At 39.8% G+C, this 13,494-nt stretch overlaps 1 protein-coding gene across 3 annotated transcripts in view; it reads right to left on the bottom strand.

The window, feature by feature from the left end:
• ube2kb (ubiquitin-conjugating enzyme E2Kb (UBC1 homolog, yeast)) overlaps positions 1–13,494 on the bottom strand; it is a 93,822-nt gene that overhangs the window by 27,188 nt on the left and 53,140 nt on the right. For 2 of the 3 annotated variants that reach the window (XM_043692758.2, XM_087987400.1), the window contains exon 3: positions 1,313–1,371. The exons of the other annotated variant lie outside the window; for it this stretch is intronic. In XM_043692758.2, the coding sequence (XP_043548693.1) occupies positions 1,313–1,371 (59 nt within the window). The remainder of the gene's footprint in view (positions 1–1,312; positions 1,372–13,494) is intronic. 3 annotated transcript variants of the gene reach the window in all.

Below are 13,494 nucleotides of genomic sequence, written 5' to 3'. Positions count from 1 at the left end.
TAATGACAGTAACAAACTAATAGAGAAAATAAGCATTTTTTAAAAAGGTCAAACACTGAAATACTCTTGTACTCTCACAAAGTGGACATGGGATAAATAGGCATGACTAATTCTTCAATTCAAAATTTACAGACTACACTGTATACATTTCATGGGTTATTCCCATGCACTAAATGCTGGACTCAAGGCCTTGGAAAACACCATTGGATACACAGAATACATGGTACACACTAAGAGATCTTCCTTCATCTCTTTTACAACTACTTCCAAGATACAAATTCACTTTCTCATAACAAGCAGACTGAACATCCATCTACAAGATTATGATCACACTTCTTTAATGCACTTAGAGTTTTCCATCACAAAACTAGATTATATCCTCTCAAATGATTTACAGCATGTCATAAAACATTTTGCCACCAAGATAAAGGACAGCAGAGTGAATATGAAACAAAAGAAAAGCAGGTTCAGAAATATGTCGAAATAAAATGGTGCTACCCCAGTAACAGAAAAAAAGTGCAATACAATTTGAAAAATAAAAAAACACAGAATGACTACCATACATTTAGCACCTTTCCTAAATCAGGATATTTAAAAACACTTCACAATCAACAAAGTATTTTGTTTAACGCCCAAAAAACAACAGCCAATTTGAAGACTACAAGAACCCAAACGACAATGAAATAAATATTCAAATAAGGTGTTTTAGCAATGCTGGTTTTACCAAACTTTGCAGGGACTAATTTTGACCAAGGCTCTAGTGCTCATTTTCAAATGATGAAACGGCCCTTTTACATCCATTTGAGGCAATAAGAAAGATTAAGGTTAACACATGGTTTACTGCCCCAACGTAGAGAGCATTAAAAAAAAACCCCACTTTAGTGCTGAAATAAAAGGTCACCCTGGAATATGTGTTCAAGTCTCAGCACAGAAGTTCAACCCACAATCTTTTGACTCAAGGTGAAAATACTATCACTAAGCCAAGGGAGATACCAATGAGAAAAGGTGTGCACCAAATGAGGTTCAACAACTCTTTATAGCTATTTTTAATAAAAGGGAAGGTTTTAAAACAAGGTACTGCCATAAAGGCTTCTCAAACTTTTACAAAACTGCAAGATTTGTTTGAAAAGGTTCAAACATCGACAGCGTTTAACGGAGAGCTACAATAGTTCAAAAAGTTTTCATTTAAATTTTAGCTGGTAACAAATATCATGCTGAGAGTCACTCATTCCTAATTTTAACATTGCCAATAAATTTAGTTGTCATTGTCTGTTATTTTATCCAGAAACACATGTATACAGACATGTCTCACCTTTGGAGGATTAAATGGATATGTTTCTGGAATTTTAATTTCTAGTTGATAACGCCCTCCTGCATAAATACAAAGCAGATACATTAGAAAGTCATTTAACAGTAATTTGCATTGCGTTTGAAATATATCTTACAATTAAATAAATACAGGGTTTTATACTGCAAATTTAAACTTCAACTTTTTTCCTTAATTTAAAATACTACTGGCTGTGATCATACAATTCCAAGCACTGTACATAATATAATTTACTCAAATCAATAATTAACCAGAATGTCAGAGAACCAAATAACTGAAAAAAAGGTCATTCAACTTGCCAAATACCTTCCTTCAAATAAGCAAATGTTACCTTTGGGAGAAATGGAGTCACCCAGATAATAATAATTTAAGGGCATTTTGATACTCAACTTTATTCCCACCTCTTTTCCCAGAAGATTCAATGATAAGATCTGAACTCTTCAGAATGCTATTCCTTTTAACTTTTCAGTTTTCAATCATTTTCTATCTGTCCTCATGTATTGCTTAAAGGGTCTTTGAGTGCTTCTGAGTTTTAGGAACTCCTATATTTTTACTTTGGTTAAATTCAGATAAGATGGTAAAATTGTTATCATTTAATAATAAGAATACTGGACAAACCAGCTCTTTGTTAGGATTTGGATTGATAGACCAAAATCACAAACAAAATATATGGAAGAACTAAGAAAGAAAACAAGCAGAAGGATTGTAGGGTTAAACTGATACATAAAACTTTTACAATAAAAACTTCAAATAAACAAAAATAATTACTAAATTGACACATTGAACAAGGTAATGATTCAAAATCTATTAGAGTTCACACACAACCTAGACTCAACACTAAGATTAATAAGGTAAGTTGAGTTAGACAAACCGCTGTTGAATGCCCTCACTTTAAATGAGACACAGCCTAAACGACATCGCTCTCAGACACTAGTGATACTGTTGTCCACAAAATCTCATTAGAGCAAAGAATTCAAGTACTTCATTTCCGAAGACCTGGATTCAGAATTCCTCAAAAGTCTCTCCAACCTGATAGTACAATCTCTCCTGAGAGAAAGAGAGCTCCCAGAACTCCAAAAGTTGTTCCAAAACATCTAATTACTAGCATACTTGTATCTTTTATCAAACATTAGCTACACGGAACCGCCACGGAATTTCCCCAACTCCATTTCAGAGTGAGGGCTTCTGTTAATCCACTCTCAGCTCCCTGAACTAGCTCAATAGGGCTTCTTTTGAGCTACAGCCTAATGCCACAGTCCAGATCAATCACTCCCTGGGACTTCCATTGAACCTCAACTGCCTTCAAACATCAGCACCTCTGCTTCAGCATTTTCCCAGCTCTAAACTGCAACTAACTTTGCAGTTTCTGTCCCAGGGAAAATACATACGGTTACAACATTTAAATGATATTTGGATAAGTACGAGTAAAAAAATGTTTGGAGGGATATGTGCCAAACCACAGGCAAGTGAGTTCAGCTTAGTTCAGGATTATGGTCAGCATGGATTGGTTGGACCGAAAGGTCTGTTTCTGTGTTGAAGAACTTGATGACTCAAATAAACATGCCTGCATATAACAGAAACAAACTGAGTTATACCCCTTTCCGTAACAGTGTAAACCTGCTCTGGCCATTTACAACATTACTTTTAATGCTTACTGAATGCTTTTAAGCTAACTTGGCAGAACTGTCTCTGGGCTTCCATGACAGCGAGCTTTGCAGATCGATGTGGAACCGCTTCCCACTGATAAAGCTCCATCAACTTTGATTCCAGATATAATTCCAAATTTACAGTGATAATTAAAGATCAGATTATCCAAATCTGAAACTATGTAAAGTTTCAGAAACTGCAGCACATATAGAGAGAACTCAAGTGCAAGTCTATAGAAAAACATTTAACATAAGGAACCAATACAAGGCTGCAATCTAATCACAAATTTAACCCCACTGAACTTCAACTCTGAATGTTTCCTTAGTTCAGGATAAATAATATCCTTGCAATTTTTAACAAGTTGTCACAAAACAGAAATATCAGTTTGAAGCGCCAAGATACAAAATAGGAGTCAGTAAAGCAAAACCACAGGACAATCTGTTAATCGGGGCAGCACAATGGTACAATCGTTAGCACTGCTGCCTCACAGCGCCAAGGACCCAGGTTCGATCCCAGCCTTGGGTGACTGTCTGTGTGAAGTTTGCACATTCTCCCCACGTCTGTGTGCATTTCCACCAGGTACTCCAGTTTCCTCACACAGTCCAAAGATGTGCAATTAGGTGGATTGGCCTTGCTAAACTGCCCATAGTACTCAAGGATGTGTAGGTTAGATGTGTTAGCAATGGGAAAGATAGGGTTAGAGGGATAGGGTAAGGGGATGGGTCTGGGTGGGATGGGAGGGTTGGTGTGGACTTGTTTGGCTGAATGGCCTGTTTCCACACTGTGGGGATTCTAAGGATCCTTCCTTCCAACACCCTCCACAGTGAGAATCAAACAGTGTGGGCTTCTGCCCACCAGTGCCAAAGGAGCAAGTCCACCACAACTGAAGATGCATCTAGACCTAGTTGCCTGCAGACCAATCAGGGCTCACCTGTGTCTAGTTTGCCTTTGTCAACAGAAGGACACGTACAGGACAAAGAGTACAAAGCCTGCAGCAGCTCCATCCTGATTGTCCCAGTACCTGCTCAAGCCAAAGACTCAGTTTTGCATAGCTGATCTCCAGTTTCACATCAGCCATATACAGGTGTCAAGATCGCAGCGCTGACAATGTGACTGCCTTCAGCAAGCTATCATCCAACAGAACAAGATGACTTGCATCATATCCTGCCACCTTAAACACACATTCTACAATGACAAGCTCAACACAAAAAAAATTGCTTAATTCTATTTAATATAGTGAAAGTTTGTAAGTTTTTGGATTTTTCCACATAGTATTGCTTTTAAAATTAGAATACACGTATTTATATCTGCTTTAATGCACCAAGTATTTCAAGGTGCAAAACAAAAATATTAAACAAACTGATAAGTCACACTTGAACGCCCTCAGGAAACTTTGTTATGTCACTGCATTCTTAGCTCATCCCCAATTGCATCCAAAGTGTTGGTGGTGAACCGAGTTGCCTTTTTGAACCCCTGAATCCATGTAGTACAAGTACTCTCACTGAGCTATTAGAGAGGACTTTTCATGATTTTGACCCAATGACAATGAATAAATAGCAACATATTTGCACATCAGGATAGTGTGCATCTTACAGGGAATCCTGCAGGTGGTGTTCCTCCCATGTATCCGATGCCAAGGCAACCAAAGTCATGGGCTTAGATGGTGCTGATAAAGAAGCTTTGTTGAGTTACTGCAGTGAATCTTGTAAGATATACAAATTGCAGACACAGTAAACTGAATGGGAAGGGAATGCTAATCAAGCAGACTTTGTCCTGGATCTTGCATCTTTACTTTGAGTTTTGTTGTAACAGCAATCAGAGGCAACTTGAGTACTGTCACATTCTTCACTTGTCCCTTATACATGATGGAAAGGCTTTGGGAAGTCAATCAAGAATACATAAGACCCGATTCTCTCTCAGACTTATAGTATTTATATAGCTGGTCCACTTAAATCTATTGCTAATGGCTATTCCAAGGATGCTAATGGGTAAGGATTCAATTATGAAAATCACACCAATACTCATGAAGAGATATAAACATTATTGCTGGGTTATGTTCTGAAACAGGTGGCAAAATGGTTACTTGTCAATTATCATTCAGAAGACTGAATGGTGTCCAGGCTTGATATAGGGGAGAATAGATTGGTTTAGTATCTGATTAACTGTAAATCATACTGAACACAGTGCAAACAGCAAGTGTCCCTACTTCTGACTTTATGATGGAAGGAAAGTCATCGACCAGAAATAACTTGATTCACTGTAAGCCCTGCAGAAATCCTAAACTGAGGTTCGGTGACTGGGATGACTGGCCTCCAACACCACAACCATCTTCCTTTGAGGGGGGGAATGACTCCAGCCAGTGAAAGTATTTTCTTCCCCCTTTAATTCCCAATGACTTGAATTTTATTATGTTTGCTTGATACCACACTCAATTGTTGTTTTGATGCCAAGGTTAGTCACATTCACCTACCACTTGGATTCAGAATTTTTGTATATGGGTAAAGCTCTGAGTGTTCCAGGTGGAATCCAAATTAAATTCTGGCAAGCAAGTTGCTAGCAAGTGTTGAGAGCACTGTCATTATTGGGATTAAAAGTGTAACAATCAAACAGTACTTTGATGGATAGGATATATCTTGCTTTTTTGTTGAGGTGCTATGCGTTGGCAATCTCAAACCGAACTGCATCAATGCTAATGTTGTAGCTGTAGGAGAACTGACTGGTTAAAAACACAGCTACTTCAGTACACCAGGTTTCAACACCACAGTGAGAATGCCAACAGAGAACACGACCTTTGCTCTATCCAAAACAGCTGTTTCTTGATATAGCATGAAATAAATTGACTGAAACTGGCATGCCTGATAGAGGAAACCTCGGGAGCAGGCACAGATGCATTCATCCTTCTGGCACTTATGACTTAAGATAAAAAGATTGCTTCAACGTTGTATCATACACTCAGGCTGGGCTCAACCATTATTGAGCATAATAACGAGAGAACATTCATAAATCTTCCTCCACCACAAACCACTGGATTTGGTAGCACAGAACAGCTTTGTGGTGATCAATTAATGGGATGATTTAACTAACTACTTATGGAAAAATCTTGATCAAAATAGATCGAGAGAGAGGAGGAACAGGAGCCATCATACAGCATGGAGACAGGCCCTTTGGTCCAAACTAGTCCATGCCAACCAAAATGCCCATCCATGCTAACCCTATTTCCTTCTAATGCTTTCCTATCCATGTACTTATCCAAATGCCTTTTAAATGTTGTTAATGTACCTGCCTCAACCTTTCAACTGGTAGCTCATTCCATATGCGTACCTCCCTCTCTATAAAAAGTGCCCCTCAGGTTCCATTTTATTCTTTTCCCCTCTAACCCCAAACTGATGCCGTCTAGTCCTCGATTTCCCCACTCTGGGAAAAAGACTGTCACCCTATCCATGCGTCTCATGATCTTATATACCTCTATGAAAGATCCCCCTCAGTATCCTATGCTCTAAAACAACAGTCCTAGTTTGTCCAACCTCTCCCTATAACTCAGACCATTGAGACCAGGCAACATTCTTGTAAAATTTTTCTGCACGCTTTCCAGTTTAAAAGCATCCTTCCTATAATAGAGTATTGTGTTCAGTGTTGGTACCTTAAGTGAAGCCTCACCAAAGTCCTGTTTAATTGCAACATAACTTCCTAACTTCTTTACTCAATGCCCTGATTGAAGGCTAATGTGCCAAAAGCCTTCTTCACTGCCCTGCCCAACTGTGATTCCACTTTCATAGAACTATGAACCTGAACTCCAAGATCCCTCTGTTCCAAAGGTCAGAGGCCGACTGGCCGGACTGCTGAAATGTTCCCCGACTGGGAGGGGACACTCCTGCCTGGTGAGTATGGAGTGGCGTCCGTTCAACAGTTATAATAGCATCTGCTCAGTCTTGCCAATGTACCGTGCCTCAGGACATCCTTGCCTGCAATGTAAGAGATAGGCAACATTGGCTAAGTCACGAGTGCTTGCCACGTACATGGTGGGAGGTGTCCCCACATGTAACAATGGTATCCATGTTGACACTGATATGTCTTGGAGCGGCTGCCGTGACAGGGTTTTACGGTGTTGTCCTGAAGGCTTGCCAGTTTGCTGTGAACAATGATTTGTTTAAGATTTGGTGCTTGTTCAAAGGCAAGAAGTGGAGGGGTAGGGAAGGTCTTAGTGAGGTGCTAATCCTCATCGATAATGTGTTGCAGGCTGTGAAGAACATGGCATAGTCATTCGTTCCCGGAAAGTACTGGACAACAAAGCCTGTGTCTGTCTCCTGAGAAGGTCATTACGGTTTCTTGCTGTGGCACATCAGCACTGGCAGTCTGTGTTGAGCATCATACCATTCTTATGAGGCTATCCTTGAGCACTTTCAAATGTCCGTCACGTTCCTCCTCATCTGAACAGATCCTGTGTATGCAGAAGGCTTGTCCACAGGGGATGGCTGTTTAAATGTGTTTCGGGTGGAAGCTAGAGAAGTGTAGCATTGTGAGGTTATCCGTGAGTTCATGGTTGAGTGAGGTGCTGAGGAGTCCATCCTTGATGGAGATGCACGCTTCCAAGAATGAGACAGACACTAAAAAGAGTAGTCCATGTAAGTCTGATGGTGGGATGAAACTCATTGATATCACTGTGTAGCTGTTTCAGTGACTCCTTGCCATGGGTTCAGAGGAAGAAAATGTTGTCAATATATCTGGTATAGAGTGTTGGTTGGCGTTCCGGTGAAGAAAAGAAGCCTTGTTCAAACCTGTGCATGAAAATGTTGGCATACTGAGATGTACATTTGGTCCCCATGACTGTTCTGTGCATCTGAATAAAGAAATGGCTTGTCAAAACATAAAAACGTTGTGGTCGAGGATGAAGCGGGTGAGCTGTAGCACAGTGCTCAGACATTCACAATTGTTGGTATTAAGTTCGGAGGCTGTTGCCGCGATGCCGTCATTGTGGAGGATGCTCGTGTAGTGCTGAAACGTCCATGTGACAAGAAATGTTTCCGCTTCGACTGGTCTGTGGGTGCTGATTTCCTGTAAGAGATCTGTACGTGTCGTGGCAGAAGCTGGCAGTCCCCTGTACAATGGGTTTAAAGATGCCTTCAACATAGCTAGAGAGGGTCCCATTGCCTGACACGATGGGACATCCTGGTGTGTGGACTTTGCATCTTCAGAAGGCAGGAGTCACCTACGTGAGAAGTACGTGGTTTGAGAGCACGTAAGGAACTCTGAAGGACTGGATCAAAAGTGCTGATCAATATTTCTAGTTCACGGTGTGTTGTTTTGATCAGATTGGCCAGTAATTGCCTGTAGTGATCCTGGCTGTTCATTTGTCGGTACGCTTCCTTGTAGTAATCTGTTCAATTCTAAATGACGATGGCTTCTCCTTTATCTGCTGGCTTGATGACAATGTTGCAATCGGTTTTGAGAGCATGGATAGCACTGTGTAGTGATCAGAGGATGTTTTGCTCTACCTAATGAGTGCAGTTGATGAATCTGGCACTAACATATTTCCAGATGGTTTGCACACACATTAAGCCCAGGGCAGCAGCCTTCTGGTGGGGTCCAGGTGGTCCCCTTCTTTGGTCACTCCTCTACGGATCCCTGTGATAACTGTTCCGGTTCATCGGTGGACTCATTGGGATCACTGCTTACATCTTGAAAGTGTTCCCAGAGTCTCATCTGTTTGATGAATTCCTCAGTGTCTGCTGCTAGACCCATGGGATCCATTTTGGTGGTGGGACCTTATTTGAGAATGTAATTTGAAAGAGGTTCTGGGATTTACATATCAAAGAACAGAACCTAATACTAACCATTCTAAAAGATGAAAGACTTGATTTAAAATTGTTTAATGTATCATCACATCTCCATGACACTGTACTCATTTGCCTATAAATTCTGTGTCTTATTATCCACAACCACCTGGGAAAAAGCAGCACTTCGAAAGTTAGTGTTTCAAAATGAACCTGTTGGACTATAACTTGGTGCTGAGATTTTTAACATTGACCACCATAGTAGCATTCTGGAATTTTTAAAAAATCAATTCACTAATTTGATAATTATTTCAATATTTGTCATACAGCTATGAATCAAAATATTCTTTTTCCAGTGTATTTAGTTTTGTGTCTCTTAGGCTTTGTTAAAGCAAAGGATAAACAGCAAATTAGTGGGCAGGATAAACCTAGTTGGACTGCAGTGGGGATCGTAAGCTCTGGCAGTATAGAGTGGAATAATTTGCAAAAAAGTCTTGAAGAAATCACTTCACAGGCAATGAACTAATTTTTTTGATTTATTGCTGCAATTAGACATTTTGATAGATAATCATAGGTAAAACAGATGATTACATCAATAAATAAGTTATTGTGCATAAAATATCAGATACAGACATTTTCATGCCCATATGTTCCTCAATATGCACAAGTTAACTCTTCAATGCTACTTTCTGGAGAGCATTTTAAAGCAGAGACAGCATCACTCTGGCGAATGAATATGAATAGTAGTGCTTTATGGTGCATTTTACATAATACCTACTGCATCATGGAGAAGCTATTTTTCATTGCGTTAATGCAATTTTTAATGCAAGTGAAGCCAGTGAAAGAGACTAACCTGATACTGAATTCAAGCAGAACAAGATTTTTTAGAAGGCAGTTTAACTCGTCGTTAGAAACATTTTAGACCAGCTATCAGTTGCATTCTCTGATTAATTTTTTTAAAAGTTCACTTGACATGAACATTGCTAGCTGATCCAGCATTTATTGCCCATTGTTGCCTTAAAATTGGTGCCATCTTAAAACACTGTGGTCCATGTAGTGTAGATATACCCACAAAAACCATTGAGGAGGGAATTCCAGGATTTTGGCCCAGTGACAAAGGAACAGTGATATGTTTCCATATCAGGATAGTAAATCGCCTTGCAAGTGGCGGTCTTCCCATGTATCTGCTCCTCTTGTCCTTCTAGATGGAGCGGTCATGGGTTTGGAATATACTAAGGCTCTTTGATGAATTTCTGCAGTGCATCTTGTAGATTAGTACACACTACTACTACTGAACATCAGTAGAGGAGGAGTGACTATGTTTGCAAGTGACTTGCCAAGAGACTGTCTAGTCTTGGATGGAGTCAAGCCTCCTGAGTATTATTGGAGCTGCACTCATCTCGGCTAGTGGGAAGTATTCCATCACACTCCTGACTTGCATCTTGGATAGGTTTTGGAGAGTCAGGAGGAGTGCTACTCGCCACAGCATTCCAGGCCTCTAACCTGATCTTGTAACATGGTATTTTTATGGCTAGCCCATTCAATTTCTGGTCAATTGTAGCCCTTAGGATAATGATAATGGAAATTCAGTGATGATAATGCCAAAGAATATCAAGGGATATGGTGGTTAGATTGACTCTTATTTGTAGTCATTACACAGTATGAGGAGCACAAATGTTATTTGCCCATTTTCCAGCTCAAGCTTGGAAATTGCCCAGATCTTGCTGCATTTGGACATGAAAAGTTTCAATTTCTGAGGAGTCACAAATGATGTTGAAAATTGTGCAATCAGCAGCAAACATCCCCATTTATGACCTTATGGTGGAGGGAAGGTCATTGATGAAGCTGAAGATGGTTGGGTTATGACACTACCCTGAGGAACTCTTTAGATATCCTGGAAGTGAGATGACTGACCAAACACAACCATCCACCCAAGTGCCAAGACTGACTCCAACCAGCAGTGTGTTTTCCACGATTCCAACTGACTCCAGTTTGCTGGGGTTCTTTGATTCCACACTCTTTCAAACATAATCCTGAAATCAAAGACTGATACTTTCACCTCACCTCTGGAATTCAACATTTTGAGTTGCTCTGACAAAACCCAAACTGAGCATCAGTGAGCAGGTGCTGCTTGATAGCACTGTTGATAACACATTCCCATCACTTTACTGATGATCAAGAGTCGTCTTATGGGACACTAATTGGCTGGATTTGTCTTGCTTTTTGCGTCCAGAACATACCTGGATAATTTTCCACATTATCAAGTAGATACCAGCAGCTGTACAGGAACAGCTTGGTGTAGCAAGTTCTGGAGTTTTGAACATTGTCAGGGCCCAAAGCCTTTGCAGCTCCAATGGTTTCTTGATATCACATGGACTGAATTAATTGGCTGAAGGCAGGCATCTGTGATGCTGGTGACCTCTGGAGAAGGACAAGATGAATCATCCACTTAACACTTCTGTCTGAAAATCACCACAAATGCTTCATCCTTATGTTTTGCACTGAAATGCTAAACTCTTCGATCAGAGAATGGGAATATTTGTGGTGCCATCTCCTCCAATGAGTTGTTCAATTGTCCCTACCATTTACAACTGGATGTGGCAGGACTGCAGAGCTTAGATCTGATCCACTGATTGTGGGACTGCTTTGTTGTGTCCATCACTTGCCAGTTCTGCTGTCTGGCATGCAAGTAGTCCTGTTTTGTAGTTTCATCAGGTTTGGCACCTCATTTTCAAGTCTGCCTGGTGCAACACTTGGCATGCTTTCCTGCACTTCCATTGATGAAGGATCAAACTCCTGGCCTAATGGTAAAGGCAGAGTAGAGGATATGCCAAGCCAAAAGGTTAAAGATTGTGTTAAACTATGATTATGCTGATGGACCACAGCAGCTAACATATGTCAATCTTGAGTTGCTAGATCTGCTCGAAGTCTGCCCATTTAAATTGGTCACACAGCACAAATTGAGGTTTTATCAGTGGTGACAACAGGAATTTGTGTTCATGATAACTGTGCTGTGGTAACTCTTACTAATACTGCTATTGGCAGATTGGAGGGGGGCAGGCGGGGGGGAAAAGAGTACATTTTCCTCTTGTTGGCTCCCTCCCACCTGCTGCAGACCTATGAGGAATGTCCTCAACTGGCTCAATTAGAACAGCTGCTGTCAAACCACTCAGTAATAATATTTACACAAAGCTTACTTGGTTTTGCAAAATTTGTCAAACATATGTGCTGAGCCTTTTACCCAGGGACAGTGAAGCAAGGTTTTTTTTAATCAAGTACTCAAAATTATATTATTAATGAGCCAAAAAAGGCATAACAAAAAGGTGAAACACATACAAAATGAACACTAGCATATGCTTAAAATGTGATGCAGATGCCAAATCAGAGGACATGGCATTTCAGAAATGAATAGATCATCAGTGACATCTTGTTGTTGAAAAGCTGCATAACTTGAGATTACAAAGCCTAAAGTGCTTCCAAGTGCCCATTAGTCAGGCTTAAAGTTTGAATGTTCATGTCGCATTCAGAATTCTGGGCTTTCTTTCACTTTTTTTTTAAAAACTCGAATTTAGAATTGCTGAATTCTGTCAACAAAGGTACTTTCAGTTTTTTTTTCCCCCTCTGTATAAACTTTCTTCTTTTAAACAACTTTGATACACAAGTTGGAGTATGACACTAATCATGTTGAATAAGAAATGTGTGCTCAAATTCAATACCTGGCACAGTGAGAATGCTTATGAATTTATTTCACAACTGCCATACATTAAACACCATAGCAACAGCAGCACATCAAGACAGAGATTTCTATCGACCGATTCCCCAAGATGGCCAAATCCTTAATCCTACTCTGTCCTTTCTCGAAACATTGATATGTAAATCAACAAATCAGCACAAGCAAAAGACAAATCTCAGAAAGCCTTTCCAATCCACTTGCAGAAATATGTGACTAGATAAATAGTTGCAAGGAAGAAAGATGAAAACTATTCTCCCACCTTTATTTCTCATGAAGATTATAAGAAAAAGAAACAAGACTGTGTTTTGGGCATTCACAAGTACCTAATCTACATTCATGCTCTCAATATTTTATTACACTATGCAGTTTTAATGCAGAGTCAGTGGATTATGTTCTATAGTACAAGAACAAATTATTTTGTTAAAGCATAACTAGCAGCATCCGCAATTCACTTGTTCCATATCTATGAACATCCTAGCAAAAATCTATAAAACCAGTTTTGAAAAGTGTAATCACATCAGCATCCACACAATCTTTCAACAAAATAAATGCATTTCCCTTTTTTAAATGAAAATGACTATGTTTTCACTAATCATTGGCTCAGCTCTAATTTTAAAGTCATACTTCCTTGTTCTGGGTTTCCCCCAAAGGAAAGACTTTGTTTATCTATTGTGTTAAATCTACATTGTAAACTTCCAATTTGGTCACTCAATAGTATAAATTCAAGGGATTACAAAAGAAGTTTGTCCAACCCATTCCCAGCTCTCCAAGGCCAAGACAACTTTCTTGAAGTCCAAGGCAAAAATTCATCAGTACACCTGATAAAATCTGAACAGGTCATTGTATAACTGAATCATCACTTCTGTATTCTAATCAGCCTGAGATAGAGTCACAGAGATGTACAGCATGGAAAGAGACCCTTCAATCTAAGTCATTCATGCTGACGAGGTATCTAAATTAATCTAGCCCCATATCCCTTTCAACACTTCTTATTCATATACCCATCCAGATGCCTT

This window comes from Chiloscyllium plagiosum, unplaced genomic scaffold, assembly GCF_037043375.1.
Source record: "Chiloscyllium plagiosum isolate Xiang-an unplaced genomic scaffold, Cpla_swu_hap1 HiC_scaffold_1, whole genome shotgun sequence".
In the NCBI taxonomy this organism is placed as follows: domain Eukaryota; kingdom Metazoa; phylum Chordata; class Chondrichthyes; order Orectolobiformes; family Hemiscylliidae; genus Chiloscyllium; species Chiloscyllium plagiosum.
The sequence above is the reverse complement of the archived record's forward strand: the minus strand, read 5'-3'. Positions and strand labels throughout refer to the sequence as shown.